A 15894-nucleotide genomic window follows, 5' to 3' on the forward strand; every position below is an offset into this window, starting at 1 on the left:
ACAAATGAAATTAAATGTGTTTAAAAATGAATCACATTTTAATCAGTAAATATTGGATAAAAATGTGTCAAAGTATTCAAGATATTTGATTCCAATAGCAATACAAGCAATATAAAGAACAGGCATATCAACAACGGGGATGTAATATAAAATTGTAGAATGCTGAATGTAAAACCTCTGTTAATCGGTAAGTCGTTGCAAAACAGTAAGGCCAGGTAAATACCTAAATCCTTTTAGAATATGAAAACTCTTACCATACTACATTCCTGGCTAGGGTATGACAAACTGATATTGCTCATAAATCATATCGCAGTTCATGAAGCCGAAGCCGTTTTTATTTATCTGATCGCCTTATTTAGATAAAAATTGAAATCAATCTTTTATATTTACTTCTAATTATTTTTCTAATAATAAATAACATCGATTCGTGGTTGGAGATGATTTTTCGTCAAATACCCAAATCAAATAAACCTTTAGCATTAATCATACAATATATATTGTTTCCCTTTGGTCATATTTTTTCAGTGTCAAATTCGTCATTTGAAGTCACACTTCTCATATCTCCAGATTTATCAAGCTCTACTTGAACGAATGCTGAGATATTTAGTATATTGTCTTTGCATGATGAATTGCACCATGTCTCGCCTTTCCAGATCCTCGCTTTATTTTACATTTTGATCTTTAATAGAAATGGTTGAGTTGGCAAAATCTTATTTATTGAAAAAATGTACGTGCATTTGACTTTTAATATCCTATTAACATTTCTTCATTTTACAGAAGTTGATTTATGATCGACGATATTTTGTACATAAATCAATGAGAGTGAAATAACCACTAATGTTTCAAATATGTTTTATAATAAATCAGTAAATAAATAGCAAGATGCTGCAAATATTGACTAGCATTTGTTTGATATGAATTTAAGAGTAATCAAGGGAACCAAGGTTATAGCGGTAATCAAAAGAATGTAATCAAGGGAAAAAGAACAGACATGGAAAACAGACATAAACAACAAAGAACATAAAGTAACTAAAATCATACATACAAAGTAAAAAAAGTAAATGAGCAACTCGGACTCCACTAAAAACTGGGAGCATGGACCAGGTGCACCGGTAGGGTAAGCGTCCTCTGCTTTTCTAGAAACACCCGCCGAGTTGGTCATAAAAAGTCCGGGGTAGTCAATTTATGAAAATCAACATCTGATTCACGATACTTATAGACTCTTGAGGTCGTCAATGACTGCTTTAAATTGTTAGTAAGTAGTTTTTAAAGGGGATTTGTTAAGCAATTTTTAGACAAAAAATATGTTTTTGTATAAAATGACATTTGTAAGGGTGTTGTATCCAAATGAAAGGGATACCCTTTTTATATGACCTACGTAATACGAAAGACGAGAGGGAGACATTTGGTTATTGATAATGTCAACTTCATGTATAAAGCTAAGAGAAGAGATTTATAGTAATCAATAGTGATAAACGGAAAGTGGTACCGTGAATTATTACACTCCCAATATGGAGAAGGGAAATCCCAGTAAGATACTATCTTATCAATTTCCATTTTGATACTTGACTGTGGCTGACGTAATTCAGCTGTACCTTGGTTATTATTAAGCGCAATTAGTTGGTGAAATATCTATTTGAAAAATATGTCCAATACTGAAAAAAAAACAAAAGCCAAAAAAATCATTGATAATGGTAATTTCAAATACAATTTTTGTGGTATCGCATGATCAAAATATTTGAGAGATGGTGGTAACAAATAAAAAACGTGAGTGATTTGTCATCTTAACTATTTGTCTATATCTTTGAAATATACAAAAGCAACAATATATCGAAGAAGATGTTTTCTAAATGACGGACGTTATTTTTAATCGAAAACATATTTGTCCAATGTATTTGACACGCTCTTCAAAATACGGTCAGCATTCCGGATGGAACAAATTGTGAACTGGTACATGCCGACCTATTCGTTTACTCTTATCAAGCTGACTATAGCTGATATGATCTAAAAGAAAGCATACTGTTTAACTAGATCCTTTAATCTTATAGTTTCCGCTATATAGATGACGTATTATCGTAAACAATTCTAGTTTCGGGGATTGGATACATCTCAACTTCTACAAAGAACTTGAGATAAAAGATAATACAGAATGTGAAGTCAGCCTCATAACTTGACCTACACTTAGAGATCAATGGTAAAGGAAAACTATTGACAAAACTATGCGACAAACGCGATGACTTTTCATTCCGTATTGTCCTTTCATCTGTGGCAACATTCCTTCAGCACCTGCTTATGGAGTTTTCATATCACCATTCATACGTTACTTACAGCTTGCCGTAACTACGCAGACGTTTTCTACCGCGCTGGACATCTTACAATTATGCCTCTGGGACAGGGTAATTTGCTATGAGATTGAAGTCATCAATACAGACGTTTTATCGTCGTCATCATTAACTCGTGGATCGTTACAGTGTATACATGAAAACTGATATGTTCAACATGTCATATTTTTCCCTTTCTTTTTCGTCTGCCCCGGACTTAACTTTTATGAACAAATCGTCGGCCGTTGTTCTGGAAAGCAGTGTGCTCTTCGCCTACTGGTCCCATGCTCTCAGGTTTTAGTGGAATCCAAGTTGCTCAGTTACTTGTGTTACTTTGTATGTATTATTTTGGTTATTTTATGTTCTTTGTTGTGTGTATCTGTTTTCTATGTCCCTGAATTACATTCTTTTGATTTTCACTAGAATCTTAGTTCATGCGATTACTCTTTGAAACAACAGCGTGTGAAATAACCACCATCTACGCATTCATTTTTTGCTATTCATTTTCGCAGTATTGGGCCTCTTTTTTTCAAAAAGAGATTTCACAGACTCACTTCAAATTGTATTTACCAAAAGACGGCTTGGTAGCATCAACCACATTTATGTATCTTAGTGGGATTCCTTCTTCCACATTCGGATGTGTCACAAGTGGTAAGGAAGAAAACTCGTGCAAATATAAGGGACCGGGAAAAATAAAGAGCTATTAATCAATTTGGGAAAAATATTTGGTTCGGTTATAACTTAAAGCGCGCAGTGGATAAACATAAAATAGAAAGAAACAGATTGGAATATTAAGTTACAAACTATTTACATAGGAATGATTTTTAAGTTTAAGAAAGGGTGTGTTCAAATGTTTTAGTGCTTTCAGAAAGGGGTCTGACATATACTAGCATGTTGATACTTTTCACACAGCTCATCTGCATACATCAACAACATACAAGTTTTTGGTACTACAGCAGGTATACAAATGAAATTAAATGTGTTTAAAAATGAATCACATTTTAATCAGTAAATATTGGATAAAAATGTGTCAAAGTATTCAAGATATTTGATTCCAATAGCAATACAAGCAATATAAAGAACAGGCATATCAACAACGGGGATGTAATATAAAATTGTAGAATGCTGAATGTAAAACCTCTGTTAATCGGTAAGTCGTTGCAAAACAGTAAGGCCAGGTAAATACCTAAATCCTTTTAGAATATGAAAACTCTTACCATACTACATTCCTGGCTAGGGTATGACAAACTGATATTGCTCATAAATCATATCGCAGTTCATGAAGCCGAAGCCGTTTTTATTTATCTGATCGCCTTATTTAGATAAAAATTGAAATCAATCTTTTATATTTACTTCTAATTATTTTTCTAATAATAAATAACATCGATTCGTGGTTGGAGATGATTTTTCGTCAAATACCCAAATCAAATAAACCTTTAGCATTAATCATACAATATATATTGTTTCCCTTTGGTCATATTTTTTCAGTGTCAAATTCGTCATTTGAAGTCACACTTCTCATATCTCCAGATTTATCAGGCTCTACTTGAACGAATGCTGAGATATTTAGTATATTGTCTTTGCATGATGAATTGCACCATGTCTCGCCTTTCCAGATCCTCGCTTTATTTTACATTTTGATCTTTAATAGAAATGGTTGAGTTGGCAAAATCTTATTTATTGAAAAAATGTACGTGCATTTGACTTTTAATATCCTATTAACATTTCTTCATTTTACAGAAGTTGATTTATGATCGACGATATTTTGTACATAAATCAATGAGAGTGAAATAACCACTAATGTTTCAAATATGTTTTATAATAAATCAGTAAATAAATAGCAAGATGCTGCAAATATTGACTAGCATTTGTTTGATATGAATTTAAGAGTAATCAAGGGAACCAAGGTTATAGCGGTAATCAAAAGAATGTAATCAAGGGAAAAAGAACAGACATGGAAAACAGACATAAACAACAAAGAACATAAAGTAACTAAAATCATACATACAAAGTAAAAAAAGTAAATGAGCAACTCGGACTCCACTAAAAACTGGGAGCATGGACCAGGTGCACCGGTAGGGTAAGCGTCCTCTGCTTTTCTAGAAACACCCGCCGAGTTGGTCATAAAAAGTCCGGGGTAGTCAATTTATGAAAATCAACATCTGATTCACGATACTTATAGACTCTTGAGGTCGTCAATGACTGCTTTAAATTGTTAGTAAGTAGTTTTTAAAGGGGATTTGTTAAGCAATTTTTAGACAAAAAATATGTTTTTGTATAAAATGACATTTGTAAGGGTGTTGTATCCAAATGAAAGGGATACCCTTTTTATATGACCTACGTAATACGAAAGACGAGAGGGAGACATTTGGTTATTGATAATGTCAACTTCATGTATAAAGCTAAGAGAAGAGATTTATAGTAATCAATAGTGATAAACGGAAAGTGGTACCGTGAATTATTACACTCCCAATATGGAGAAGGGAAATCCCAGTAAGATACTATCTTATCAATTTCCATTTTGATACTTGACTGTGGCTGACGTAATTCAGCTGTACCTTGGTTATTATTAAGCGCAATTAGTTGGTGAAATATCTATTTGAAAAATATGTCCAATACTGAAAAAAAAAACAAAAGCCAAAAAAATCATTGATAATGGTAATTTCAAATACAATTTTTGTGGTATCGCATGATCAAAATATTTGAGAGATGGTGGTAACAAATAAAAAACGTGAGTGATTTGTCATCTTAACTATTTGTCTATATCTTTGAAATATACAAAAGCAACAATATATCGAAGAAGATGTTTTCTAAATGACGGACGTTATTTTTAATCGAAAACATATTTGTCCAATGTATTTGACACGCTCTTCAAAATACGGTCAGCATTCCGGATGGAACAAATTGTGAACTGGTACATGCCGACCTATTCGTTTACTCTTATCAAGCTGACTATAGCTGATATGATCTAAAAGAAAGCATACTGTTTAACTAGATCCTTTAATCTTATAGTTTCCGCTATATAGATGACGTATTATCGTAAACAATTCTAGTTTCGGGGATTGGATACATCTCAACTTCTACAAAGAACTTGAGATAAAAGATAATACAGAATGTGAAGTCAGCCTCATAACTTGACCTACACTTAGAGATCAATGGTAAAGGAAAACTATTGACAAAACTATGCGACAAACGCGATGACTTTTCATTCCGTATTGTCCTTTCATCTGTGGCAACATTCCTTCAGCACCTGCTTATGGAGTTTTCATATCACCATTCATACGTTACTTACAGCTTGCCGTAACTACGCAGACTTTTTCTACCGCGCTGGACATCTTACAATTATGCCTCTGGGACAGGGTAATTTGCTATGAGATTAAAGTCATCAATACAGACGTTTTATCGTCGTCATCATTAACTCGTGGATCGTTACAGTGTATACATGAAAACTGATATGTTCAACATGTCATATTTTTCCCTTTCTTTTTCGTCTGCCCCGGACTTAACTTTTATGAACAAATCGTCGGCCGTTGTTCTGGAAAGCAGTGTGCTCTTCGCCTACTGGTCCCATGCTCTCAGGTTTTAGTGGAATCCAAGTTGCTCAGTTACTTGTGTTACTTTGTATGTATTATTTTGGTTATTTTATGTTCTTTTTTGTGTGTATCTGTTTTCTATGTCCCTGAATTACATTCTTTTGATTTTCACTAGAATCTTAGTTCATGCGATTACTCTTTGAAACAACAGCGTGTGAAATAACCACCATCTACGCATTCATTTTTTGCTATTCATTTTCGCAGTATTGGGCCTCTTTTTTTCAAAAAGAGATTTCACAGACTCACTTCAAATTGTATTTACCAAAAGACGGCTTGGTAGCATCAACCACATTTATGTATCTTAGTGGGATTCCTTCTTCCACATTCGGATGTGTCACAAGTGGTAAGGAAGAAAACTCGTGCAAATATAAGGGACCGGGAAAAATAAAGAGCTATTAATCAATTTGGGAAAAATATTTGGTTCGGTTATAACTTAAAGCGCGCAGTGGATAAACATAAAATAGAAAGAAACAGATTGGAATATTAAGTTACAAACTATTTACATAGGAATGATTTTTAAGTTTAAGAAAGGGTGTGTTCAAATGTTTTAGTGCTTTCAGAAAGGGGTCTGACATATACTAGCATGTTGATACTTTTCACACAGCTCATCTGCATACATCAACAACATACAAGTTTTTGGTACTACAGCAGGTATACAAATGAAATTAAATGTGTTTAAAAATGAATCACATTTTAATCAGTAAATATTGGATAAAAATGTGTCAAAGTATTCAAGATATTTGATTCCAATAGCAATACAAGCAATATAAAGAACAGGCATATCAACAACGGGGATGTAATATAAAATTGTAGAATGCTGAATGTAAAACCTCTGTTAATCGGTAAGTCGTTGCAAAACAGTAAGGCCAGGTAAATACCTAAATCCTTTTAGAATATGAAAACTCTTACCATACTACATTCCTGGCTAGGGTATGACAAACTGATATTGCTCATAAATCATATCGCAGTTCATGAAGCCGAAGCCGTTTTTATTTATCTGATCGCCTTATTTAGATAAAAATTGAAATCAATCTTTTATATTTACTTCTAATTATTTTTCTAATAATAAATAACATCGATTCGTGGTTGGAGATGATTTTTCGTCAAATACCCAAATCAAATAAACCTTTAGCATTAATCATACAATATATATTGTTTCCCTTTGGTCATATTTTTTCAGTGTCAAATTCGTCATTTGAAGTCACACTTCTCATATCTCCAGATTTATCAAGCTCTACTTGAACGAATGCTGAGATATTTAGTATATTGTCTTTGCATGATGAATTGCACCATGTCTCGCCTTTCCAGATCCTCGCTTTATTTTACATTTTGATCTTTAATAGAAATGGTTGAGTTGGCAAAATCTTATTTATTGAAAAAATGTACGTGCATTTGACTTTTAATATCCTATTAACATTTCTTCATTTTACAGAAGTTGATTTATGATCGACGATATTTTGTACATAAATCAATGAGAGTGAAATAACCACTAATGTTTCAAATATGTTTTATAATAAATCAGTAAATAAATAGCAAGATGCTGCAAATATTGACTAGCATTTGTTTGATATGAATTTAAGAGTAATCAAGGGAACCAAGGTTATAGCGGTAATCAAAAGAATGTAATCAAGGGAAAAAGACCAGACATGGAAAACAGACATAAACAACAAAGAACATAAAGTAACTAAAATCATACATACAAAGTAAAAAAAGTAAATGAGCAACTCGGACTCCACTAAAAACTGGGAGCATGGACCAGGTGCACCGGTAGGGTAAGCGTCCTCTGCTTTTCTAGAAACACCCGCCGAGTGTTAAGACTTGAATCGATAAAAATAATGTGTAGGTTGAATTGTTAATATAAGTTGATGAAGTATTTTATGATCGTGCCGACAGATAGGCAGGGACAGCGTCTCGCGAGACTATTGACTACAAAGGGAGTTGGATTTGTTTGTCCCACGTCTTTCTGTGAAGTTTTGAAAGCTGGCAACTACAAAAATTTAAACGATCATATGTACATCATTTCATGTGTTCGTATTATCTCCAAAAATGCTTTCACATTTTAAGCTGAAATCGATCACTGTTATTAAAGACTGACATATATATATTGTATCTACTTTATATTGATTAACTTATTTTGAGATACACATATAATCAAATATGCACTTTGCTACATTTGAGGGCAATTAGTCGGTATTGTACGTGGCATATTCTGGTGATTATGAAATGCTGAATTATTAATTTATCAATCATATTTCTAAAGAGAAATAGATTGTTATAATTGATGCAACATAAGCTTCTATTTGTTCCAGTCAAACGAGTTCATATGGGAAAAGTTATAGTCATTGAAAATATTGTCATCTCAAATACCGTTAATAAAAGCGGAAAATCCATACATAGCAATGATTTTGAAATAACATTAACAACAAAATTACCAAACAATAATTTGATCACATAAACAAGTCAAGTCTAAAATAAATTTGATTGTGTTAAGTACTAGTAAATATAATGTGTTTACATCAGCACCATGAAAACTGATTTATTCAACGGGTCATATATTTCCTTTCCTCGTTTGTCTACCCCGGACTTGACTTTTTATGAGCAACTCGGCGGGTGTTTCTAGAAAAGCAGAGGACGCTTACTCTACCGGTCCACCTAGTCCATGCTCCCAATTTTTAGTGGAGTCGTAGTTGCTCATTTGCTTTTGTTACTTTGTATGTATGTTTTTAGTTACTTTATGTTCTTTGTTGTGTATGTCTGTTTTCCATGTCTGGTCTTTGTCCTTGGATTACATTCTTTTGATTACCGCTATAACCTTGGTTCCCTTGATTACCCTTTTATAAAAGATTATAATGGATTATAGAGCAAAAGTTCCTTCTTACATTGAAATAAAACGTTTACTTACGTTTGTCAATGTTCTGAAACAGAGTAATTCATGATTAGATAATATTTAGGAACTTAAACATTTATAGTCTGATATGTCGGACTGTACGTTCATTCAGTTTTTGTTTTATATCGTTTTCATATTTGTATTGTTCATTTACTACAAAGTGTACCAATCATGGTCAATAAAAGAAATCAAACACGCTATTATTCTTTCGGATCAGTTGGCTGTTTATAATTTCATTCTCCGAAATGGACCGATTTCAAATAAAAATATAGAGTGCCATTATCATTTTTTGGCCAATATGTGGCATGGAAACTTTTTTTAAACTTGATTTCATATTCTATCATCATACATATTGAAATATATATAGTTCGAAAGTTGTTTCAATAACATTTAGCAAACAACGTAACCCTGAAACTCAAAGACTCAATATATTTTATAAAAATTGATATAAGTGTTACCATTTTTACGCAGCTGTGATATCAGATAAATAAGTGTTAACACGATAACATGTTAAAACACTGTTCTTTTAATCTGTATATCGAATGATATTTACAAATCTTACTCCAGGGAATATTAACTCAATTATAAGTGATTGTTCTACTTGTGTACGTCGTGTAAATAGGTCTGATGGCTTACTGATTAAGTGATTATTTCATAAAAAAAAACCAGGATAATGACCGTATGTAAATGTGGGAAAGATATCAATCACAATTTGTATAACTGTGCATTTTCGGTGCACTAATATAGAGGTACAGACAGATACCAGGGATTTTAAAGACGGCTTTAGTTCTGACTACGATATCAAAAAGTACTATACACATGTTGAAATCAAGCTAAGGTAGGAGTTCCATTTTTCTCTGCTTTATTTGATCTGATTTACTGTGTTTTTTGGATGTGCTTACGTACCTTTACTTTATATTTTGTAGTTCTTTCAGAAGTATTTACGTTAGTGTCATCTTGCCAATATCGTAGATAATTATTCTGTAAAGACATTGTGCTAGGTTAGTAATACAATTGCATTAACTACATGAAGAAGTTTGTTATTTTAGGTTCTAGTATAAAAATCAGGTAAAGGTCAGAACAAACTGAAGTATGAATGTCAAAAACATATTAACCTTAGGTATATTGTCTTTTAAAATTGGTTACCCGTGTTCGAGATGACCACCAAAAATCTATATTATAGTCAAACGAACAGACTTACCTGTCCATTAATTTTTCTACTTGCAGTAAAAAGTCATGGCAATTCATAAAAAAGTATGGATACAATATATTCCCTATCAAAGTGTTGAAGTTGTTGTTGACCGTGTTTTACCACTGATGGCTTACATTCGTTCAGGCACTGACATATCTAATTGTAGTCAATATTTTAAATATACAGCTATTGACGTGTTTTGTTGATAACCCTTTAATTGTGTCAGTTGCTATATCTTATTTTCGTTTTTTATTTTTGTTTTTTGTTGTTGATAATGTGTCTACAAATCACTCTTTATACTTGCTGAAAGTATATTTCTTTTCCATTTCTTTACAGGCTTTTCCCCGTTCTATTTTAAATGGCTTTTTGTCTTTATTGAAAACAATAAGTATATGATGATTGTATGCATGCCATTCACAAAATTTGAAGTTTTTTTTCGTTGTTATATATGCCATTGTAATGTTATCTCAATAACCAGAGCTTTTACTTGTGATTTTTAATTGAATATGAATTTTTGTGTTCTTGAAATTTAAAAATGTAGATATTAATTAATTGTTCTTTTTTTATCAACTGAGGCAAAAATAAAAAAATCAAAAGCGTAACATTAAAAATTTATGACTTGAAATAGGCATTATACAATTACTTTTAAAATGCAAAAATATAACAAAATATTTCATGATTTATATTATGTTAACTAAAGATCTATCAGATGGTATGAACACTGAAAAAGTATTCATAATTCTCGCATTGATTATTATATTCTATTTAGATAAATGAAATGCTTTTACATTGATTATTGCATTGTTTCCCGGTTTACATATCACACGAAATATCATAGTCAACTATCGCGTCGTTATTATAGTTAACAGATGTATGTAACAGTTGTATAACCAGATATCTTTATAATATTTTTATACCATTTCAATGCCTAGAATGTATTCTACACTGCTGTAATTCTAAAGTTCATAATACAACTAAATATGTAAATATGAATTAACAAAATATAAATATCCAATATCCAATAAACAGCAAAACAGAAAGACAATGCGGAGACATCAGCAGCCAAAGACAAAACAAAACGATAATATGCGTAATATAGGCATTCAGTTAAAATTGAATTATATACAGTGCAAGGATGTTGCTGTATGAACCACAAAAAAATGAACAGCATTAATTCCTACAAAACGAATGTTGAGTAACAAATAATCATTTATTAAATTTAAAAAAATCTTTACCTGCGACATTTTTATCACGTGGCGTGCATGTATGTTTTAGGAACTTTGACTGAAGGGAAGCTAAATTCGTTTCTCTCATGCTACTAGCAAATACTTCATGAGAAATTCACATATAAAGCGTTCGCAATGGTTAGAACACTAAAAATACCAAATATAATACAGCACATACAGTTACCCTATATTTACTTGGATAAGGTGTGTAATACAAGTACAGTTTTATCTATTCGAGTATTTTTTTTCTAGATGTATGTGGTCGTTCAGAAACCGGTCTAGTTATATACAAATAAAACGACCTTTAAGTGCCAGATAATATGTAATCGAAAAAACACCAAATGCACTATGTGATTAAACAGTTAACAACAACGAACAATTTTGATAAACTAACACTTTAAGTGACTATATTGTTTTCCGAATATTTCCCGCAGCATTTAATAATAACATAATTACTGTGACATGTACACTGATGTGTCACATATAATTCTATTGCTCAGCACAAAATATTGTTACACGTGTACATTAATTCACATACATGGAACAAATTGTTGATAGAATAATTTGAGACATTCTTTCTTCGACATATGTACAATCTAAATCGTAGTCACTGTGGCTACATTTGCATTAGAACGACCATATGAACTCGATGAAACCGAACTGACTTAATATAGTATACACTATCGGTACTTTCTATATATCACTTATTACACATAATCCTGCATTATGACTAATCAAAACTTCATTGTGTCAGACACGAATTTATTTATTATTAAAACATCAATAAAATGATCTGCATCTGACCACAGACATTAGGTACCATTTAAATTTGTTGTAATGCTTAACATTATATAATGTTTCTAATTATTTTATTATTGTAAGTACATGTATGATCAATCATGTTAACTTTTAGAGAAAAATAGCCATAAAAATATATACCGTACAAAGGGAAAAATAATGAGAGATAAAATATCCTGATGGTAATTCGACTTAACCTTACACAATGTAATTAAGAGTGAAGCTTATCGTTTGCTATTACAAACATCACGATGGCCTGTAAAGTAACGATTTGAATTTTGACAACATTATTATGCTTCCTGTGTCGTTCACCTGTATTTCAATTTACAGGATAAGCTTTGTGATGAGCAAATATATTCTAAGATTTCAATGTTGTAATTATACAAACAAGGGAGAAAGACTAATCAAGTCCACAAAGGTTATAGCGGAAATCAAAAGAAAGTAAAACAGGGACAAAGACCAAACATGGAAAACAGACATACACAATAAAGAACATTAAGTAAATAAAATAATACATACAAAGTGATAAAAACGTATGAGCAACTCGAACTCCACTAAAAACTGGGAATATGGACCAGGTACACTGGCAAATAAGCGTCCTCTGCTTTTCTAGAAACACCCGCCGAGTTGAAACAAGTCCGAAAAGAGAAAGACGAAAGAGGAAAGAAAAAACTATGACACCATGAACAAATAAGTTTTCGTGGTGCAGATGGATACACCATAACGATCCAATTGATTGCAACCATAAAACTTTTGTAATGATGACTTCAATCGTGTAGCAACATAACCACATATGACATGATGCATGCAGTTGTTACATTCATGGTTGATTGTTGTGACATGATGCATGCAGTTGTTACATTCATGGTTGATTGTTGTGACATGATGCATGCAGTTGTTACATTCATGGTTGATTGTTGTCTAATATATAGGAACTGTCAACAATTTCAGAAAAATGTTGGGGTTCATAATGCAACAGATTATTTCAGGAGTGCACTTATCTCAATATTGATGATGTTGTCTCTATTCTTGATCCTAAATTTTCATTTAATCACCAGAGATCATAGCATGTCATACTGGCATAGCTTATCCGCGTCATATTTAGACATTTTTCTCGAATTTCCTCAGTACAATAATAAATGACAATTTGACCTTTAAATTATAAATTACCCCTTTATGGGTAGGATATGCCAGCTTCACCAGCATGATTTTCAGTATACAGGAAGGTCAGATCAATTTCTGACTACTTAAACATAGACAGTCTTCTTATTGACTTAAGGTTTTAAAAATATGTCTCATACGATGCTTGAAATGATTTACTTACGATATCCACATTTTATTGAAATTTATTTTTCATGACAAAATATATATTCAAGATGGATTATAACATCCTCAATATATCATCTGTACTATTTCACCTACTAACTATACAAACTTTGCCAAGTGGAAATGTTGTGCTGCCTGTTTGTATTATACTAAACCTGGACAATAAAAGCGTATTGACACGGAAGGTTTAGCAATCTGGTTTAACTCCTTGGAAATGCCTGAACCATGTCAGGATTATTGTCGGTGTTTCAACTTACTATTTTATGTCTTGATATTGTCATTCATTATATCAATTAATCCTCTTTTGACTTTCCATTTTGACTATTCATTTTGGCTATTTCCTAGAGTTTTTCAGTTTGGTAATTTTGTTACGTCCCATATTTCCGTTCATTGATTAAAGCATTACTTTGGTTCTGTAAATGCATTTCTTGGTTTTATTTTTTTCTAAAATTATTAATACAGAGTTTCATACAAGGTTTAATAATGAAATGACTTAACTTTTTGTTTAAGGACATGACATATTTCACATATTGCATGTAACTTTAGACTAGCCAAAATGCATCACTTGGCTGGCATACAGATTGTAATTTAGTATAAACAGGTAAATTTTCTGTTCTATCGTCATTTTTGGTGATCGTTTCATATTTACGCTTTACACAATACAGTTTGACGCATCGCCAACAACACTTCTATCATATTGTTATCTTCTATGGGATCAGCAATGAAAAAAATGTAATTCTTGATTCCCATCTTTTTAAAGAATACGCTAGCAAAGTAGATTATATAACAAATACGATATTGCACCTGTCAATATGCAAGCGAGATGGAAATGATTTTACAATTTACAATTATTGGAATGTACTCGATTAAGGCTTATTATTTACTTTGGAAAATTAAACGCTGAGAGAATGTGTTTGTTATCAGGGATACCTTTATCATATTTGTGTTATGATGAATCATACCACTATTTAAATTAATTAACATGTCATATTTTCAGGATTGATGGCGAAACTTCAACTTTGACTTAACGATATAGGAATGTTTTGCTTTCTGATTTTTACTGCTGTGAATATATTAAACGTACCTGGCTACAACATAACAGACAGGTAATGCTATTTTTTTATAGATAATTCAGTTGTCTGGTTCTGTTACACGTTTCATTTATTTCATTGATCATTACATGTAATCATTTAATTAACAGAACAAGAGAAGAACTATATTTTAGCCCAGGCGTTGAGTTATATACAGACTTAAATCTTTTCGAATATTATATTTAGTGATAGTAAAATATAACAACGTGTTCAGAGTTCAAGTATGTTTTCTCAAATGTTGACCTTTCTAAGTCCAAGAGACTGGAGTAAAAAATCACAAGCCGTTTGCCAATCTTCTGATATGAGTTCCAGGTATTTTGCACCTTGCTCTTAAATTTATAAGTATTAGAAACATAATCACCATAATGTTTTAACTCAGGGATTGATAATGGAGGTTTCGTATTGAGGATTAGGATTCAGAATGGTAAGAGTGGAACACGTATATTTAACACAAAGTGGCAGTCGTTTTAGTATTGCAAATATCGATATGCTGTGCACGTGTTTAAAGTTGTAGCATCTCTCCAGTAGTATTAGAATCAAATACAAAGGCAGGTCTGAATAAAAACATACTATTCGTATATAATTTGGTTTTTTTTTCATAATTATATTCAACATATTTAAAACAATTAAAGTTCAAATTGTTATATATAAAAAATGTTAATTAACATGAAAATGAATAATGCATTTGGGTCTGGAATGGTTAATGGTAAAAAGAGGAAGTTTATACCATTCAAGGGTCGTACTTGTTCGAGACTGTCACTGTCCTTGTGTTTAAGATTTTCGATACATGTTCACGTTTCAGTATGGTTAACAACAGGAAATAGTCTATATGTGTTTATTTGAAATACTTCATAATTGTATAAACTTTCTATTTACAATACATATAATCCCATATTTTCAATAGTTAATTCTGTATGATTTATTTTCTTATTTTAAATTAAATTAAGTATTTTTATATTTAATAAATACTTTTTTAATCTGTTTTACCATTCTTTTTTTTTAAATCTGCGTTCCTCCATAAAAAAATTCTAATTTCCAATACTCCATCCTAAAACCAATAGAATGAATAGACTACATTCTATCACTGTAAGATGAAATGCAATGCACTAGACTGACATACAATAGCATTATGGTACTGGAAGCAATATTCTTCCAGAAGTCCTGACTAATTTTCATATTTAAATGTGCAGAGTTAAATTTCTTCTAACGGTAACTGTATTATGCAAGAAATGATATCATATGACATATATACCAGTGCAGTATTTAAAGTCTGACTATCATATTGGTATGGTTATATTTGTCTGTATTATTAACCCTTAGTATGTATCGTTTTTTAACCTCTTTTTTTTTTTTTGTTTGTTTTTGTTTTCCAAACTTTGTCTGTATTCTTTTTAAAAATATATTTATTCTGATGATTAGTTTGTGGAAAACGCACAGTTCCACCATGCAACAAAAGTATA

General features: G+C 31.7%; 1 protein-coding gene and 1 long non-coding RNA gene across 7 annotated transcripts in view; one reads left to right on the forward strand and one right to left on the reverse strand.

Moving 5' to 3' along the window:
- Positions 1-10192, reverse strand: part of LOC148604228 (uncharacterized) — a 16729-nt gene extending 6537 nt beyond the window's left edge. The window contains exons 1-3 of one of the 2 annotated variants that reach the window (XR_015915780.1): positions 10003-10192; positions 9708-9782; positions 8817-8829 (exon numbers count right to left, since the gene is read on the reverse strand). This is a non-coding gene — a long non-coding RNA (uncharacterized LOC148604228). The remainder of the gene's footprint in view (positions 1-8816; positions 8830-9707; positions 9783-10002) is intronic. The other variant, XR_015915781.1, reaches the window with a different exon arrangement.
- LOC148604229 (glycine receptor subunit alphaZ1-like) overlaps positions 9270-15894 on the forward strand; it is a 19368-nt gene continuing 12743 nt past the window's right edge. For 2 of the 5 annotated variants that reach the window (XM_088547801.1, XM_088547804.1), the window contains exons 1-2: positions 9270-9639; positions 14341-14449. In XM_088547801.1, coding sequence (XP_088403927.1) covers positions 14382-14449 — 68 coding nt within the window. In that variant the 5' untranslated portion in view covers positions 9270-9639; positions 14341-14381. Of the gene's footprint in view, positions 9640-14030; positions 14076-14154; positions 14450-15894 lie in introns of those variants that run through there. The other 3 variants (XM_088547803.1, XM_088547802.1, XM_088547805.1) reach the window with 3 other exon arrangements.

Source organism: Perna viridis, chromosome 10 (assembly GCF_037379345.1).
Source record: "Perna viridis isolate PV_CMFRI_1.1 ecotype Kerala chromosome 10, ASM3737934v1, whole genome shotgun sequence".
NCBI classification, from domain to species: Eukaryota; Metazoa; Mollusca; class Bivalvia; order Mytilida; family Mytilidae; genus Perna; species Perna viridis.